This window comes from Varroa destructor, unplaced genomic scaffold (genome assembly GCF_002443255.2).
Source record: "Varroa destructor unplaced genomic scaffold, Vdes_3.0 BEIS01000002.1, whole genome shotgun sequence".
Taxonomy (NCBI): Eukaryota; Metazoa; Arthropoda; class Arachnida; order Mesostigmata; family Varroidae; genus Varroa; species Varroa destructor.
This window is the reverse complement of record NW_019211455.1, coordinates 49,177,767-49,197,762: the sequence shown is the minus strand read 5'-3', so window position 1 is coordinate 49,197,762 and position 19,996 is coordinate 49,177,767. Positions and strand designations below refer to the sequence as shown.

The window sequence follows — 19,996 nt, the reverse complement described above, 5'->3', positions numbered from 1 at the left end:
GTCGAACCTGAAGCGTTTAGAGAATGATAGTAACTTCAACTACAAAAATGGAAACACCACATATTAACTAAGATAACTAGCCCACAACTTCGTGATAAAACACACTTCGTCAAGATTCCATTTTAGTACGCTTAAAAGTAATTTGGTTATGTCTTTGAGCAAAATCTACCTACGCATGCTAAAAGAACTACAAAAATTGTGCTTTATCCATATTTACTTTTTGGTGTACCTTAATTTACTAAACGTTTGTGTCGATACGTTCTGATGTAGGTGTGCTACATAATAACAAATTAATATTGGTATGAACGATATAGTCTTAAGTGCAAGCGTAGGATCAATATCAACAGGCTACTCTTTGTTGAGATCTAGGGTGGAACTTTAGGCATGTGGAGCAGTATTTCCACTTTGCACTAAGCCAACGTGCACTTTGAACTCTAACTACTTTTAAGTTATCTATTCAGATATTGCATTACAAATTTCATCATATATTTGATGCGGGTTCATGGCCAGTGCGACCTATCCTATCGACCGTAAAATAAGTACATCGTAGCAGCTATGGAAGAACAGAGGTTGAATCTGAAGCCATGCTTTTTATATAGTCCTTAGTTGATAAAATGAATCTATTTATGATTGGACAATCTGTTTATTACTTAATATTTTATTTTTTATTTCTTACTTAATAATTATTTTCCATAGTTCCCAATGTCACCTCCGATTGTTTTGCCTGAGCTTTCTGCACGTATATAATTCCAGGCTTGTTCTTATGTCCTTATACTTAAATCTTAGAAGAGAAGCATCAGTATGGGCGCGGCTACTACCGGAGGCAATTATCTGACTCTGAGTTTATAGAGAAGTATAAAGATTCACCGCCAATTGAGAAATTTTACATTCCGCGATGAACAATTAAGTGGCCTACAGGAACTTGGCAAAGCTTAAATAGAATCGAAAAAAAACATTTTGCGCATTTATTGACTGCCATCTAACAGTTCTTCGCTGTTGTAAAACGTTGAACTTCATGCTATCCACTATAGTAATTTTCGTTTGCAATTTCTTGCTAGGTTGCAGAACATTTTCTAATAGCTCTCCTAATGAAATTCCCTACGATTAGTATGAGATGAACAAGAATTAACAGGACAACGTTGAATGCAATAAATTACGCAGACGTGCATTTGCATATGTACATGTACTGTTCATGTTTAGTGAACCGTAGGTGATTTTATATCTACAGAATTCACGCCCACTTAATTTGTAAGCTTGCACCGATTCGAGACGAACAACAGTACGAAGCTCGCACCATGTGATGTGGCATCATAACCGCAATTCTGAATCAACTAGATCCACCACTTTGTCGCATGGCCTGATAGTATCCTGTATGATACCCGGAAATGTACCACGACATTAACATTGCAGCCAAAGCTTCATCGCTACTGCAAATTCCGTCAACGTGTGGCGGGAACGGAGGCGGTGGTGGAGGAAAAGCTATACCTGGACCACTTTCATGTAGAAAAGCTCCCCGCTTCCGTCGTTCGTGTTCGTTATCTTTTAACGATCGATACTGAAGAGAAGATGTAGCTGGTTGAGCTTCCTTCTCGTCACTGGAAATCAAGCGGTCTTTCAATCCACTTGTAGATGGTATAACGTTATCTTTAGCCTTATTGCCTAAAGCACTGGGCTTCGAGAATGGGTATCGAGATCTATTGCGATCTGTTGCTGCCTCCTTTACAACGTCCTCGAATCCGTTAGCCTCGGAAATCTGTAGTTGCCTGCTTGTGTCTCCTCGGCTCTTTCTCAAACTGTCTAAGCTTTTTTCCTCTTCATTTAGGTAACCAAGATACTGCACAGTACACAAGTCACCACAAATCGACAGAATCTTTGCTTCATACCACACTCCATCTTCGCTATATTGAGACCGGCAATACTCGCCAGTTCTCCATTTTAACGAAACACTTCCTTTCCTGGAGGCCTTACGCTTGTCAAGCTCCTTATAAATGCAGCCAACAGCTCGATCATAGGCTTCGATTAGTGCTGTATCGTCCCAGTCATCCTCAGTACCAACGCCAGACTGACGGCAGAATACTACTTCACCTTCGCTACTTAAATTACTTTCTTCCATGCTGATAGAGGCCGGTTAGCACGCATTTCGAATATGTATGAACCTGTTATTGCGTCCAATCGGCCGTCTGCTTCCAGTGAGAAAGCGCAACGAAAGGGCGCCAAGTTCAAATTATGGCGCGAAGAAGATCATGTTGAATATACTCTTGGAATATTATAAGAATACATGTAATTTATTAGAGGGTTTAATATAAATGCATACCTTACGACCGCGTGTTGCTATTTTTAATGTGAATTTTATGTAGATATCAAACATTATCCATACTATCAAAAACCACACAAATAATAAAGTATTTACTCATTTGTCATTTTGGTACCAATCAATAGTCATTCACTTTTATGGTGGATTTATGCGTTTATAACTAGTCCTTACAAAAATGTTTAAGGAAAACATAAGAAAAATCAACTAACTTTGAAGATAAGTAATTACTATTAAGAAATAGACGTTTACGGCCGTAGCACTATCAGTCTGATGCTACTCGACAGTTTCGTGATCTATAAAACTAAAGTTATTTAACCGAACCGCAGCGTTTGGGTGGATCTGTTTGTGAGGTTGGTTGGACTACTTTGATAATCAACTAACTTAATCAAATAATAATATTCTTTCCAAAATCATTTAGCAATATAAGATTATAATAAAGAGTATAATAATAATAATAATAATAATAAATTGAGCCTGTTTAAACTGATTCACCAATAGAAGAGTGTCTATTAAAACTGATACAACCAATGTGTACCATAATCAAGCTTCGTATATACGAACTAAAAATAGTCTGGCTAGAAAACACCACAAATTAAAAAGGCTGCTTCTTCTACCGATGAAACTAAAGCACAGTAAATTTCCATAATAAAATATCACTTAAAATAGCCTAACTAGTGATATGTGTATGGCTTTGGGTAAGGGCATCCGTTTCTTTCGTACACGCACACGCTTTCACCGCTTTTTTAGCCTAAATATCAGTGAGAATAATTATAAAGCATTATGTAATATTTGAATTTAGATTCTCATTATTCGAGTAATAGGTATATATGAAAACTTTTAACTACACGTTTTGTGCTTAGGGAAACAAGGGTAAGAGGCGCGTATTAAAAAAAATGATAGTATTTGAGTAAGAATTTATATTGCTCAAATATTTCGATTATCTCACAAATCGCAATAAACAATAAAAGATGAGTGCCCTGTAAGTTCGATCCTAACTACTTGATAGAAATTGGCGCTTATACCGTTTCTCAGGTGAATTAGAAAAAACTAAGATTCTACATTTATTATGATGAATCATAGAACTAATGATTTATCAATAACGTTCAACTATATGATAGCTAATAATAACTAACCATTATAGCATGTGGAACACATAGAGCTGAACACACAGAATTCTACAAATGTGCACCCAGTGTCTATTTATCCTTCTCCATTTAATTATCTATCTGCTGATGGTTAAGTTGCCATAGGACGGTAAATAAAAGTTACTAGTTTGAGACCAAATGGGGGGCCTAAGACATTTAGCCTTGGAAATTTGATGTTGGCTTTAACAATCAACTTGTGAATCAAATAAGAAAAGTAACGCACATCATTTGCTAGCTTATATAAACATAGGTTAATCTTAAAGTACTATATCAATACATAGCAATTAAAAACGAAAAAAAGTTTACGTACAGGTTTTATGGTTTTTACTAAAGTGAGATATGAGGCTAGGTTTAAGATACATCTGGCTAGCTATTATTGAACGATGCCTTGTTCCTAAGAGCTATCCCCTATGGCTTTAAATAGAGTTGTCCACTGCCAAAGAAGATATGGCAGTCTATATACTGAGGGATACATATATGAGGACAACGATTCGCACGTGCTGGCACGCAAGTGGTCAGTCAATACGGCGGTATTTGAAAACATCAGTAACATTGCCGTATATATATATGTATATATATATATATATATACATATAGATATTAGAAAGAAATGTCATAAAGCTGGTCACGTTTGATCTACATCGAAAATTCAAAAAGACCTAAGTGATTTTATTCGTTGTATGATTTCTTATCATGTTGAGAGGACTTGCATTGACAATGTTGGGTCATTTCTTATTGAAAACATACTGTGATCCTTGTAGACTATATTATACTCGTGACTTTATATGGTTAAATCTCTAAAGAAGCGGACAAATTTTACTTGGAGATAGTTAAATATTTGCAATTTTTAAAACTAGGCTGCCAATTCGATCTTTGAAATTTGCCCTCGGAAATGTCAGTCTTTTACTATTCGTAACCAAAGGTAATTCAAAATTCAATAATAGGGTTTGGAAAAAAGTAGGCTTCTTTTTAAGAAAAATGTGTATTTTTTGTAACGGGTGTTCTTCAATTGCAAGCCTATTTCTTTCGTCAGTGTAAATTAATTATAGACAAATGTCTTAGCTAATTATAAATCTGTTCACTGAATCCTTGCTCGTACGGTTAAAGCAGATTGCACTTTGTTCTGGCAATCGGTTTGTTTAACTAAATTACAGGAAAAGTGGGCAAGGGGTGAATGCATAGGATCCACGCTGCCATTTTTCTTAAATTGTTTTTAACTGACTTTTTAAGTCTGTCTTTATCTCTTGTCTAATACTTGATCAACGCATCTACCTTAGCATCCAGTCAGCCTGATTTCGCCACAGTCGCTAGGGGATCAACTGCTCAATTTGTTGGTATATTTAGGAAGAGCGACTACCCCAGTCAGATGCACAAAGAGCATACGATGGCTCTCTGCAAGAGTTCACCACCTGGCTATCGTTGAGACTTAAAGAGAAGATCTCATTGATAGAATTCTAGGGAAAGGGTAGGCTTACGAAGATCGGCTTGTGGACGCTTACGCTCGTGCATGGAATCTGTCGGTTACTGAACTTGAGGTCTCGCAATACCGTATTAGCAGTCTTCTTGAAGATCAGTTCAACTTGGACGGTTGAACCACACTTCTATGAGTTGAATCTTATCAGAGGTGTTGTTCCGCAATACAATATAACGATTCATCTCGTTTTGATTCTGTAAGGTAATTTTCGCCTGTATGAACTCAAGGAAAACTATAGACACCATACGGTTCTAATTAATTCTTGTTTTATCAAACACGTCCGTAGAACAAGTAAGTTCGTCATAAATCAAGTTTCGTAATAACATAGAGCGTTTTATTATATATATTAAAATTGTAGTATGCTCTTCTGAAATCGCAGTTTACATAAGAATAAACAATTACTAACAAAGAAAAATAATTTAAAAAATACAATAGTTATAAAAAATAGTGCATGTCGTTCTTTTATACACTGACACGTCTAGACAAAATCTTCATATTAGGTATCAAATTCTTGAAAAAACAGTTGTAGATATATTTACCGTGTTTAGACAGTAAGCTTAATTTTAATCCCACTCTTAAACAGGACAACTCTATTCCTAATATTTGTCACAATGAGATTAATTTGAAGTTTCAATAACAGTCTCTTGAATACAATTTAGCTAGCCTATGATAAGCAAAACGCTGTGCTATGTGTTTATACACTGGGACTAGCACGAATACTTCTAGAAAAAAAAAGGTAGTCCATGAAAACACTTCACAATTTATGCCTGCGTGGGATTAATTGGGTCCGGTCGCATTTTAACCGTTGGCAACAACGTCGTCAACAGAACGCCATATATTCCGCCACAGATTTATTTGTGAGTGTTCTTTCATTTGCAAATACGCAATCGATGATTACGTATGGCTAGTCCAGAAGTGATTCATAAATTTAAGGCTTGCCATCACCAATAGCTTCAGTGTTCTAAGTTTGCATTGCCTAATCCAAGTCGTGCAAATACTTCTCATTCAACTTAATTTACAATGCACCACGAAGAATGAGCTTACAGCATTGGCGTCCTCGAGAACAGAAAAAAAAAAGTGAAAAAGAAGACAAACTGTAAGCTTATATAGTCTAAGTTTCCTTATTATAAAGGCGGCTCATACTCAAGCATGTCATCTTCTGTTCACGTCAGATATGTACACGTTTTGTGTATTAAGAGGATCTCCTCATCATATTCGAATTTATATCCATTCGCATCCAAATAGAAGCCATCCAATGAATAAGTATTGTCTAGTTGGCTGTCCGGCCCGCCGGCCGGCCGGCTGGCCGGGTGATGGTGATTGTGCTGGCTGCGCTTGGAGGGTTGCGCTCCGCTCCGCTCCGCTGTTGGTCGTAGTACTGTGCTTTTGTGTCTGCCCTCTCCCAGGGTCTCATGGCTCCTCCCTCGCGCCCGGTGCGCCACAGTTTAGGTCCATCTGTCCTCTCTACAATAGATAGCAGCAGGAGCACTCGCCTTACAAACCATCAGTCGCGGCCACTTTCAGTGTCGGTTATTACGCTACGTGTAGCATGGTCGTCTAAATGAGCGACTTCCTCTTTTGTTGCAAACATAGCACGCATATGCATCCGACCAACGATAACAACAACAACAGAACGAAAATATCACCGGGTGTCATTTAGGCAATTGCCACATTGTGCATTTGACCCTCACTCGATGCTGCTGAACACGAGACATTATGGTTTTTTGAAGTCTGAACGTTGCAGTTCTGTTTTTTCCGGAACAGAGTTAAAGTAAACGAAAGGTCGATCGGCGAAAAGCTATAAGGGCGACATCATCCAGTCGGGAACTGCGAAGGGAAAAGTCCGCAGACTCATCAAAGCGCAACCGGCCGGCCGGCCGGCAGATCGGTTACCACTCCTGCGACAAATCCGGTGTTTTTTTTCTAGCAACGCGCACCTCTTGTCAAGTTAACCAGAGGAAAACAGCGGAGTGAAGTCACGCTTAAGAAACAAAGTGCATTCGCTGAATGGTGTATCAGGACTCAGAAAGCTTTAGGAGCCGTGCTGACGGTCTAGTTCCTGGAGAATAAATCGCCCAAAGCAGGGCATTTTCCTGAGAAACTCAGGAGAAATTAATAATTGCTTAATCGTTTGATATATTTATCTGAAGTATAGTGAAACTGTATTTATGATATCGCTAAACAGAAGCATTATCGCGTTGTAGGCGCGTCATTTGGTGCTCGACAGTGGCTAAGTTCGTGACAGTGACCCCCTTCTCTATCTAATTGCACGAAAGATTGACACCATCACAACTCTTTCCGCAGAACTACAAGACTACCGGACCGCTTGATGACAACGAACTATTAAGCAACCGTATTTCTTATAGCGTTACTGTGTAGAGCGTGCAAGTGTCCGTTTGCATGAATGTGTGCAACTACTCGTGTGTCTCTAAGCGATTGCTATAACACGCAAGCACACACGCCGTAGGAGGTACAGAATATCTGGGAGGACCTACACGTGACTGTTTCGGCGGCCATGGCTCAATCTGCAGCACTTCAAGCTGTCCGTAAGATTCGTCAATTTAGGTACGTGTACACTGAATAAAATTCTTTTTATTCGCGGACGAGCAGGTTAAGCATAAAGCCATTTTTATGCGTATGATTTACTAGCGTTGCTTGAATCTCCATGAGCATCACGTCGTCTTATGGCTATATGCTGTTCAAATAGCAATATTGAGAATTCAGATTTCAAGTGGCGTCTCTTGCTAATCTGTTTTTGCAGCATGATCTCGATAACAGGAAAAAGCTGATTGCAAATTGATGCATAATTTTTTTAATAACTTGATTGTGCACGGATTTAGAACTCGGGTAGAAAGTATATGATTAACATTAAAGTTAATTAATATAATAATTAAAATTAATTTATATTGCTATATAAGGAAACAAAATCGTTTGAAAATTTCAAATAAATTTTGAAAAATAAGAGCCGATCTTCGGTGTCTCAATCAGTCACGTAGCTAGCCACATATCTTATGAATTTGTTGCACCATGTGTGTACCGTCTACAACACGACGACTACAATTGTGTAAATGAGCTATTGTCTTTAGATCTTATTTCCACTCTTCTATGGCAGAAGCGATACTGTTGCCGTTGGGGCTCGTCAAAAAGCCGCTTTTCAGATTTCTTCCTTCCGATTACGAATGGGGGTCCGAGAGTTTTGCATAAGCATTCTAATTGTCGTCTAGTCATGGCAGGATAAACAGCACCACCCGCAGGAGGCGTAGTACTTCGATGATCCCGCTAGCACCGGGGCCAGAACCGTCCGTGACGTCAGATTCTTCCGACGGATGGTCGGACCCCCTTCCCTAAACGAAAATAGTTCGGATATCACTAGTGAATGAAGAAGCAGTATCATTATTTGAACTGGAGACGGTGAATAAAGATAGCGCGCTATCTATGTTCTAGCCCTTTCGCTGTAGACCCCACTCATTTCGGACAGGTGTGTCTGAAGCCATTGCTCGCCCGTCAAACATCGCAAGATGATATAAATGGTAATGGCTAGAAAACAGCGTTGTGCTGTCACAGCTTCCACAGATGGTCGAAAAAAGCAGCTCCAGAAGATTTTTCATGCACTAGCAGAACTGCATAATTGCTTCACATTACTAGCAGGTATCTTGTGGCTTGATACGGCGGCAAGTTCTATGAGAAAATATCAGCTATATGCTAATAGATAATTTTCTCCCCGACTCAATTCATTTGAAACTGAAAGGGTTGCATCATGGAAAATGATCCCGAATGGGGCTATTCGTGAAATGAAATCAATCTTCGAAAATTTATTTTTAGTGAATGTAAAGTAGCGATTATGACGCACCATTTGCTTTTTTCTAACATTATGGCCTGGGAGTTCTTGCTTTGCAATATTCAGATTATAAAAATGTATCTTAGATTCTTAAAGTTGCCTACGAAACTACGTGTGCTTGCCGAAAAATTCGAGTACAGTAAGTGATGGCGTTTTAGGAACTTCAAACAGCTCCATATCTCGGCGATTGCAGCAATTCAGTGCAGTAGTAGCGCTTGATCGAAAACTCAAGCGTTTGTCCCGAGAGGATGGATACACTTGTCTAAAAAGTTGAACCAACGCAGCTGGACGGTTTCGCGTGGAACTTGTTGAAAAGCAATATCTAAAAAATTAGGATTTTTTCGTTTTGGAAGTTAAAAGAGTGTACTGACACCTGACTTATCCAAGCTTCTCCTAGAGCCTGTAAAGAAATCTCAAAACCATTACAGTGCAGATTATTTTAATAATATCTTTACATTATAAAATTTCGACCCTCAAGAGGAAAGGGTCTACATTTTACATAGAGTGCAAGCCGGGGCCCCGGATTGTGCCTTAGCAACAAAGTAGTCCTTTATGAAGATCGGTTACAGTTGGATGCTTCGTCTTATTTTCCAGCGTTAAGCTTGTTGCTTTTTGACCGTATATTCATTGAAAGTAAAATTATCAGTGGAAATAAGTTGCACAGACACCGTCCAGGATCGGACTTGTGAACTGATGAACATTTCAACAGTAGTGGGAATGGTACGGCAAAAGATTCCCGTTTTTGGACTTTGTAGAGCAAGTGCCAGTGACGACGAGCATTGTCTGGAGAAGCCCAACGTCTTTCAGGCTGCTCATAAAAATAAACGCGGCTAGACATAGGATTGATTTAAGATCAGTAGATGAGCTTAAATTATTAAAATATAATAGAATCCTGAATTCCACAACGGCTATATGCGCAAATTAACACGTTGATACAGGGTGGCCTATGTAACCTCGGGCCTCTTCGATTTAAGCTCACGAGTTGTTTCGAAGATTGAAAGACAAATAGAAGTCAAGATTAGTTTTCTATATAATCGCCATTCAAGACGATTACAGGGATCTGTCACAGGTCCATTTCGAATGTTCATTCTGCAAACATCTCTTTAATAGCACGATTGAGCGAGTCAACGTACGTCATGTTCGTACTTATGAGACCCTTGCTTAACGCTCAATATACATAATTTACCGGGTTTCAATCTGGGATGTACAGAAACCATTATGTGCCTGTTCCAGAACATGCTTACGTCCTCAAGTAATCAATCCTGCGTAAATCTCGTGTGTATCAGACAACATACCGTCTTGCTATAGGACGCATAGTTTTTCCTCAAAAACCTTAACCATCGACGATAGCACAACAATTCGTACAACATGCGAACAAACGTTCTGGGTAACACGTTCGCTTTTCTGGAAGAAGTATAATGGCATTACATTTATAAATAGACACATTTTCTGGATCACTAGCAAGCCAGCTATCGTTTTTCCAGTTGATTTTTGTATCGATACATCGCAGGGCAGCCTAATTCACGTCAAATTTCTGCGATCAGAATCTGATATAAACAAAAGCAGCTTCAAAAATGCACATTTGGACGGTATCAATTAACTTCCGAGATTTTGTAGTCGTAGATTCTCCTGTGATGTGTTGAAACCTACTCTCACTTATTCTGCAATCGCTTGATTATTTTCGATGCTGTCGATTTGGGATAACCCATTTCGTAATTTTGTGGCGGGTTCGAAAACAGCTCGAAAACACCGGATTATACTTGATCTTTGCTCAACGTTCGTAAACGAAACATGCTTTTCGATGAGCTTGTAGTGATATTCCAGAAAATACTGATGTACTTCTACTGCGAAGACGATGAGCGGATGTCCGCTTTGACAGCTCAAAGTTTGTCCGAATTTAGATAAGCCATGCTTTAGAGCTGTGCATATATAATGATGAAGACACTCCGATTAAATTTATGCTAACCTGAAAAACGCGTAACTTTAAAATCTAATGGAATTGAAGCTTAGGATGAGCAGAGTCTGTGGTATAGGTACGGATAGGCTTGTTCCACAAAAGGCATGTCGAGCATATCATATATCTCTATATTCTTCTAAAACATGTATTTATGTCAGAATTACTTGCATGTAAATTATTCCGTATATAATACTGAAGGCTTGTAAATAGCTTCATCTGTCAGCAAAAGATTTTTGTTAGTCGGAAGTACAGGCTATAGCTACCAGAGCTTCCCGCCGCGTTAAGTTAATACTCCGCCCTATTCAACGCACTACCGGAATAGAGAGCAACATTGACCTTTCCGGTAGAACGCTTTTTTCGTGGCCTCACAAGTTGGTCAGCTGAACAAGACCTTTGCTCGTTGCCCACAAGCTCTTTAAATTCAGAACATGTCAGAAATGGTAACAATATCTCTAGCTGGGGTACCGGTGCTATGAGATTTGGCTTTGAAAAAAATTTTGTACGGCTCAACTTGTAACTGCGAGAATCGTAAATGCGCTGGGTACATGTACTTGCAATCTCTTGCTTTTTTATTTTATTATAAAAGAAATAAGAAATTTTACTTGAAGGAAGCTCTATTATAGAAACAGTTTAGAGCGTATACATTTACACCAATTGGTCCATTCCCACTGCAAAACAAACTGTTGTGTATATACGCTGCTTGTTATGCATACAATGTGTGATAATTTAAGTAAAAATGAACAGATACCGGTGATTAATTGTCTTGTGTATCTCCTGCATTTGCTGTTCTGATAAGAATCTTCCGACATTCCCTGCAGTTTTATAGGGATATATCTTATAACAGACCGCCAATCTTTTGCGAATCTTTTGATTAAAGTGGAAACCACCGATTGCGCCGCTCCTTTTGGTAAAACGCCAAATGAGTTACGTCTCTCCGATTTTTAACGGTCTAAGGTTAAACGAATTGTTGTACCGTAGCACGGCTTCAGAGACTGGATACCGTCGTAAGTATTGCAACGGGCATTGAAACAGTCTATGGGAGAGAAGAACAGGTCAAGAAGCATTGAACTAATAATAAGTGAGAGCATGCAACAAACAACAGAAACAGAGTAAAAAAAAGATTAGCATCAAATGCGAAACGGTAACATCAGTTATATAGACAGACATATAGCATTGATTTCTAGATAAATATATTTCATGTCATATATACTACGTGTCTTTCCTTATCAACAAAATAACTGTTTCATTCTTACGCTAATGCAGGTAGAATACCGACACATGGATGGCCCCCAACATAATCAAGTGGAGACTAAACGTACACGTATTCCTTTGCTATTTAGAAAGGCATAGGATAGTCGATTGTATTGATTTCAAACAAAAGGCGGATTCTGTCGCCGTTCTCCTCAGTGAAATGCCACAAAGCAGTTACATGGCAATCAGCTGGCGTATATCCTTTGACCTTGTGTACTACTCGCATGCACCTACCCGTCGGCATATGGAGATGGATACGTTAAATAGACTAGATATAATTTTTAACCTTACTACTGAGTTTTTGCTCCAGTAAAAAGGTCAGTCCTGAAACTTCAGCTCAGTAGAGCATGTCTAGCTGTCGTGTCTTTATTTAAATAATCGTTGAAAAATTAATTTCGAATAAAAGGACGGCGATTAAACAGTATGAAAACATTTGAAACAATTTTCTCTGACTTCATACGCTATTATTTTTGTATTTTAGTTTTAGATGCGTGTAATTTTTTGTATGATAAAACACAGTCAGCACTGCACAGTGTAACTTCTATTCCTATACTTATGAGATATATATGAGCTTTTTGGTGAGTAGTTTCATTGTTTCAACACCGCCTTGCTGGCTATTGAAAAACGAATAGTTGAGCCAATTACTTGGTCGCTTCATGTTAAGACACATTGTTATAATACAAAAAAATTATGTACGCTTGTACCAGTAATGTCTTCCACTCATTAATTGCAATGTTTCCTTATATGTGATATGTAATCTTTAGATAATTAGGGAAACGTAAACCATGCTGTACGTTTTTCCCATATTCAGTTATCAATATATCAAACTACTTGCTTCACAAAAAGTATACTTTCAAGCTTTTTTAAGTTAAATCATGGAAACTTAAGTGCTGGAAACCGCATGTCTATCAGGTGAGATGGTATTTTCTATACGGCAGTTTTTAGATGCGTGTAAAGGTTACACAGACAATCAATCAGATGATCTAGGATGGCCTAAAGTTATTCCGTCACCCCTGTCCTGTCGTGCGGTAAATGTCAAACATTTTTATTTTGCTTTTCTTTTTTCAATTTTTGCAAAAAATATTTTAAGAAGTGATTCAATTTGGTGGGATCCCGCGGTGTAGTTTTATCGAGCAAAACACCAAGTTCTATAAAAGGGTCGCTTAACAGACGGAAGAGAACTACCGCGGGGGAAAAAAGCGGGGGCATACCTACATAGAGGAAAAATAGCTGACCGTTAATTAATAGTAGCAGTAATAAAGCGAATAAGATCATAACGCTATAATTTGAGAAATAGCCAACTAGTTTAGTTGATCTATTTAGTAATAATACAATGGTTGTTGAAAGCGCTTTACAAGATGCTTTGTGTTTTGACAAAAAGATGTTTAAACTTGATGGCTTATCAGTTAGACAATTAGCTTTCTACGCGGTGCAATAATTTTGAATGGGCACGTACGACGGTGCCAAAATTAGTGGAAACAGTTATATCTCGTAGACCCAAACCTGTACGGTAGATCTGATCACAGCTTTCGATAATGCGCAATGTTATTGTATCACGTTTTTGGTCGGTTTTTGCTAATTTGAACACGCTGTGGCACGCCAGCAGACGGAAGGGGAAAAAATGACTATCTCTTAAATCCTGACAATCTGATTGAAGAAGCGATCCCTTCATTTCGCGCAAGTAGTTCTGAGTCCCTCAGTAGCTACTAGGAGGAATGGCAGGTTCTCCTTTAGGTGTTTGTTTCATTTTCTATAATAACGCGAAAAAGATGATTTTATGAAAATAAAATCATCTTTTTCACACAGTAGATGATTTAGCAAATTACGAAGTGGAAGAATGGAAACGTTGCGGCGTGAAGAATGCTTCTTATTTTTCTGTCTTATTTTTTACTCGTTTTGTATGTATAAACGTTTTTCTGCATGAACTGTGAAACAGCCCGTATATATAAAGCAACATAGTGATAGCGTCAAGTAAAGGTCTGTGCTGGAGATGAAACTTTTATCGGTTGACTATTATTAGATTTACATTTTCACTATCGCATAACTACTGTGCTTGCAAAAATAGTTAAATGAGAAAAAGTATCTGCGTGTCGCAAAGAGCATGTGGTCCCAGGGCAGTTACATTAAATATATGTCAATGCGACCACATAAGAAACTGCAATAGCAACTGTAACAATAATCACGAAATTGTGGACTTACTGTTAACTTATTTTGTATTAAAAATAAACACTTATTAGTGTTTAGACATCTAGTATAACAGTAACGCCAGTTGACGCCGTTGCTATCGTCAGTTTGATTCTATGGTTGTTTTCGCTTTCACGGGCAAGGTCAAAGAAGCCTGACGAATGTCTATTATCGTCAAGCTAGCGAAGTTGTCTCTCAGTCTAGATCGAGTGCCACAGACGGTGTTAGCTTTGAATTACGCCCATGTTGAAAGACTTTTCGATCGCTTCGGGCATAGTTCTATCGGATTATTCAAAGAAACAGCTCTCGACAAAGAAATGTACCACGATCTTGCCTCGCAGTTCTTTATACTGTTATTGGGCATATTTTGTAGATATATTTAACGGGTGTGATGTACTATTATCACTCGGCAAATCTTCGAGCGCTCATTCTCCAATGATTTTTAGCCTGTCAAAGTGAAGTAAGCATTGTATCGGTGCCATTCATTTATTCGACGCGTTATTAATTACATTTGCAGCTGTGAGATCGGACATCTGTGTTTTAATTTATATTGATCAATCTTTTATGTCCGACATTTAGGTCTGCTTGACTTTAACAAGCCATTATTATTATTACAGTTATATCTCATATTATGTAATACATGATATATCAAGTTATTCTCCAACGGACCTATGAAACGGCATGGCAAAAAGCTACAATAACAATTTGCTATTTGCTAACGCGGAGATCTGAACCAGCGATGGCCGCATGTTCATTGCCATAAGGCCAACAAAAGGCTCTGTATAATTAGTGCTTATAATAAAAGCTCCTAATAATTCTGCAATTTTGTAAGGTATAGCAGCGATATCTTGATTTACGTTAGATACGTTCCCCTTTTTTTGCTTGCGCATTATAGCTAGCGCCCTGGGAGTTTTTCAGTAGATGTGCACTTCGATCTATACTACCATATTGAATTTAGTCACGAATGGCTCGTTTAGAAGGATGGTCGGCAGGACACGCTACATCGTTCACCTCTCACCTCACTACGCTTAGTTATCACCCTCCTGAAAACTTGAATCTGAAGTATATGCGGGCTGAAATCATCGCTCGACTCCGCTTCCTTCGACATGATCGGAGTGTGACAATGAGGTCATACGTTATCCTCGAGTGACCACAAGATATGCTGCCGACTGTTAGTCCATAAGACTCTGCAAAAATCAGAGATGTTTGGAAAGGTCGCTTTCGTTTCTAGCAAAGTCTCGAAACATCTCATGATTCTTATATCCATTGAAACTGTCAGCTTGTGCCCAGATCTAATCGATATTATCACCGAAGTCTGTTTCTAGTATATCCGCTGGGTTGGTTTATTTTTGCTGGGTAGTGCAGATTGACACATGTCTCATTAATGACGACGATACTCTCCGGGTATACTTTTTGCGGTAATGTCGTCTGACATCTGTCCCGGACTCAGTTCCAATTGTCTGTTTTTCTTTTTTTTCGTCCGTACCTTCGCTGCGATTTCTTAGGGTACGCATATTCTAATTTGCTTTGAAGCATCCGTGCTTACAGAAATTTGTTTTTTCGTTCGAAATGTGGTCATCTTTTCCGTGGTTTTCAGTTTTCCAATTTCCGTATATGAAATGATTGTAGTAATAATAAACCGATATTTCGCATCATTGCCCCTATTTGGGTCAGTCTTAAGTAGATTTAACTAGCGCTTACATCTTAGAAACAGACTTCACCACCGAGCGTCGATTATTAGCGTGAAGGGCTAAATTTAGATTAAATTTATCCTTTTACGCTAATAATTTAGCTTAGGGTGAAACTTTTTTTTTTTTTTTTTTGGTAACTCTGAAAATACTAAATTTAGTTTTATAACGGTGCATAGTTTTAATTATCTGAGAAGTTCGCAACAGACTAATAATTCAAAAATTTTTTAAATTAAAAAAAAAAAAAATTTTAATAATTTTTAATAGAGTAGAAGGAAAACATACTTGGCGATTAAACGTAAATTAAAGGATGCATAATGGGCCTTTTCACGACTTTTAGAAAAGCAAAAAGAATTTAGGTAGCGCAAAGCTGATGCGCATATTTAAAATAATTTTTTTTTAATTTTAAAGAGAATGATTTTATTTATTGTGAGTTTTGACTCAAAACGACATATGATGTAAATTATATCACCATGCATTTAGCTGTCGCTTACGTATCGCGACCACGGTTATGGATAATGATAACAAAAACATATTGGATATGGAAAGGCTGCTGATGTTACTAGCCTGTGAATCGAAAAGGGTCTGATGAATCAGCATGTTTGAACGGCCGTAAAACTATAATAAAGTTGAGTTGATGCACGAAGTGTAAATACACAGGTATTACTACAGATGTAAATCTTTTCTGGGGCTTGCAAAGAATGTATAATAATCCGAGGGTAACATCAAAACAGAAAATTTTTAAAACATTCTAGTTAATTTTTTAGCATTTTGCGTCCTAAAATTGCGTCTCTGACACATCGCGTGTCACTCAATTGACCCGATTCGTCCGAGTTATCCTCTTTAAAAATTGATTTCAGTTGAATATTTTCAGTCGGTTTAGAGAACATAGCTATTTAACACTTTGGTAAATATTTTTGGGTTTCTCAAAACGTATTGCCAAAAAAGCAACAAGGGTGAGCAGCTTATAGCAAAGTAGATTTCAACAAATCCCTTCCCTGCTTAACATAACGGAATATGTGGAGAAGAGTCAAACATTTTCCTTTTCTGAGGCCTGATTAATCTATTGAACTTAAGACGCTCTTACACATGAGTATTTATAGCTGAATTTTATTATTTCATAACTTTTTCGTTGCCTTTTTGAGTTTATCTCAATTTTAGAACCAGGATTAAAAGTCAGGTTTAGGAATCAAATTCACATGTCACCGTTAGCTATCGCTATTGCCTATTGGGGCAGACGATCTCTTAGCTTCCACCTTTCTCTTCAGGTTTATTTTCTAAATAATTATATTTTTTATACTCAGCATACGCAGTTCACTGTCTAAGTGGCTGCTTGTCGCGACGACTAAGTAGGCACTAGTCGCGCGATGGCCTATCAAAGCAAATGGTAAGTTCAAAATCCACATACCTGGGAGATCTGCGTTCTGGCAGTTCTCCGTGTTTCTGGGCGTGTGGGCTGTACGCCATTAGATGACATCAAGGTCAAATGTTTTGAAGACCGTTTTCAAAATCTAAAAATTGCTGCAAAACGCTATTCGATATCAGCACGTCTCAACCCTTAGGGTCTCCTATTTTCATAATAAAGAGTATAATTACGGTATAGTCTTCTGAGACTACGCTAGTTCAATATGCACTAAAAATAATGCGAGAAAAAGGACAGTATGCTCTTACAGAGTTGCACCGCACAATATAAGAATCAATCCAACGATCTTTCATTTAGAACACTCCTAAAGCCAGTGATTCTCAGTGGCACACCGCGCAACAGAAATGCAAGGGGTGTTACTGAATCATTTAGTGTTGAAGTAAAAGCAAACAAATATGGTTAATCAATATAGTTTATTCGAATGTTTTTGTTATTGGTATCATTATATTAGTTCATTTTGTATAATAGCTAAATTTGCATTCGAAAAAATAATTTTTAATATTACGAAACATGTTGCAGAGAGACAATGCAAAGATCAATTGGTATCTTGGAGTCTTCTGGGCAAAGGAGCGCGGTTTTTTGAGCAATTTGAGACTCGAATGGCAAGAAGTTGCTCTTGCTCCTGTGACTGTCACCTGGAGGCGCCTGATTCAAATCAATATAGCAGCGTTTTCCAGTGCACTTCTCACAATGAATACTATATTTAATAGCCAGCTTTGAAGGCCTAGATGAAAAGGTCCAGTGAAAAACACGAGGCATCATCTCTTGACGGTACCAAGTGCAAACGCAATCCACACAAGTATGTTCTTAACCCAAAAGTATTTCTAAAGGCCTACCAGTTGGCAGGAGTACGTTGTGTAGTTATGAATGTATCTTTACGTAAGAAGCATGCACAAGATGTTTGATTTCGACAGACAACCTATCGAATGGAACAAACACTCATTTCATAGATGTGCTAGCTCGTCGGAGAAGCACTCGTGTGCATTTGATTTATTCAGTTGAACAGTTATTCAGTGGATAATCCGAGCTGCAAGATATATAGCTCGTTGCCAGCCAACAACAATTCGAAGAGAGCTAATGTGTAAATGATGTGAGCTCTAAAGGTTTGTCGCCATTAAGATCAGTTAATAGAAAATTCTTCATGGATATTCTTAGATGTGTCCTCATTAATATAACTAAAGAAAGGCCACGCACTCCACTTGACGCTGAGGTAATTTTTGCCATTTTTCCATTATTGTGCTGTGAGTAGATAATTGATTTATTGATTCACAACTATACAATTGTGGGTTACTCCGTGTGCATTCCATATATTGGAGAATTAAGTATAAGGACCGATATCATACTTTTTTTTTATTGGAAAGCATACAAAAAAATAAGCAATCTAACGGTCGTTGTTAGGCACAACAAGGAGATAGCGCGAATTTATAAAAAACTCTTCCGACATCTCCTATTATGTTACTATGCATAGACTGCAAGTACGTGTCTGGTTGAAGATCTGGAAGAAAATCTCTAATCGCACACGTACTTTCTTGCAGTCATGTTTTTTCGCTTTTTTTTTTTCCTTAGGAATTGACGCCCACTGCTCGATTCATCGATAAGTAGGTGGCGTTTATTACGGACATCTAACAAAAAGTCGAATCACACGTTTCTGTAAACGGTTCGGCTTTACTTAAATATAATAGCGCTATTATCTATGAGAAAATTCCCTAACGGAACGGAAAAAAATAAGCTTACTCTTGATATAACTATTGCATCTTATCGCGGGGTTCTAACAGAACCTTCAAGTATATATAGATATAGATATATATGTATGTAGTTATAAATGAAATTGAGATGTGAACGAACGCCCTGCACGGATGCAGCTTGTCGAACAAAACGTAATGAATAAAGAAGTTTACGTGCATTATTACTTTTATTAGTTCATTATTTATTATATTATGACATTATATTTAGTATTCTACTTAAGGTAAAGAGAACGCTAGTTAGAGCTTGTAGCCAAGTGATCGTAGGGCTTTTCACTTTCTGCCTCCGTACGAGAGTGCAACTGCTTTACAGGCAGATATGACAGACTTGCCAGAAATGTCTTGTTGCACAAGCAACCATCTTGGTAATAAACTCGTTCTTGATCATTTTCTTTTACGCTTATGCTTCTGGTTCTATAGCTTCATTAATATAGGTAACGTTCGACAACTCCCTTGTCAATAATTGAATAACGATAGTAATAATTCTGTTTCAATCAACTATTTACAACAACGAAATCATTTTTTGAACCTAGCAAAAAGTATGCCTGAATGTTCTTTTAAGTGAAACTGTAATCCAATCGTGTGGATAATAGTAGTAAACGTCGCAAAATTAGCTTTCAGTATATATTAACTGTCGTTATAAAGTTTTAGAACAACTTCAACAATGAGCAGCTTTGTCAGCCAAGTCACTTTTAGAGTATTAATTGTGTGATTTCACATTTATTTTCGTACTATCCGTTTTCAGCGAAATTCCAGGTCCATGGCCATCGTTACCAGTTGTCGGCACCAATTGGCAATACTGGGGCCATAAGCAGGACTCCCAATTGCATAAGGCTTTTGAAGACAAATTACAAAAGTACGGGCCCATTTGTAAAGAGGAGTACCAATTTAGAAGGCCCGTCGTTCATCTGTTTGATGCGGAAGATTTTCCCGCTTTATTCAGGTAGGCTTATTTCAATTTGTGCGAATATTGTAATATA

The 19,996-nt window shown here is 37.9% G+C and overlaps 2 protein-coding genes across 6 annotated transcripts in view; one reads left to right on the top strand and one right to left on the bottom strand.

Annotated features, from left to right (window-relative positions):
• Positions 1–623: 623 nt before the first annotated feature.
• Smn (survival motor neuron) lies at positions 624–2,159 on the bottom strand. Its single transcript, XM_022793584.2, has one exon. The coding sequence runs from the start codon at positions 2,111–2,113 to the stop codon at positions 1,328–1,330; it is 786 nt and encodes a 261-aa protein (XP_022649319.1). The 5' UTR covers positions 2,114–2,159; the 3' UTR covers positions 624–1,327.
• A 4,234-nt stretch (positions 2,160–6,393) lies between these two features.
• The window catches only part of LOC147757935 (ecdysone 20-monooxygenase-like), a 31,404-nt gene continuing 17,801 nt past the window's right edge, over positions 6,394–19,996 (top strand). For 3 of the 5 annotated variants that reach the window (XM_086981173.1, XM_086981174.1, XM_086981175.1), the window contains exons 1-2: positions 6,395–7,498; positions 19,762–19,959. In XM_086981173.1, coding sequence (XP_086837299.1) covers positions 7,449–7,498; positions 19,762–19,959 — 248 coding nt within the window. In that variant the 5' untranslated portion in view covers positions 6,395–7,448. Of the gene's footprint in view, positions 7,499–19,761; positions 19,960–19,996 lie in introns of all 5 variants that reach the window. The other 2 variants (XR_015321957.1, XM_086981172.1) reach the window with 2 other exon arrangements.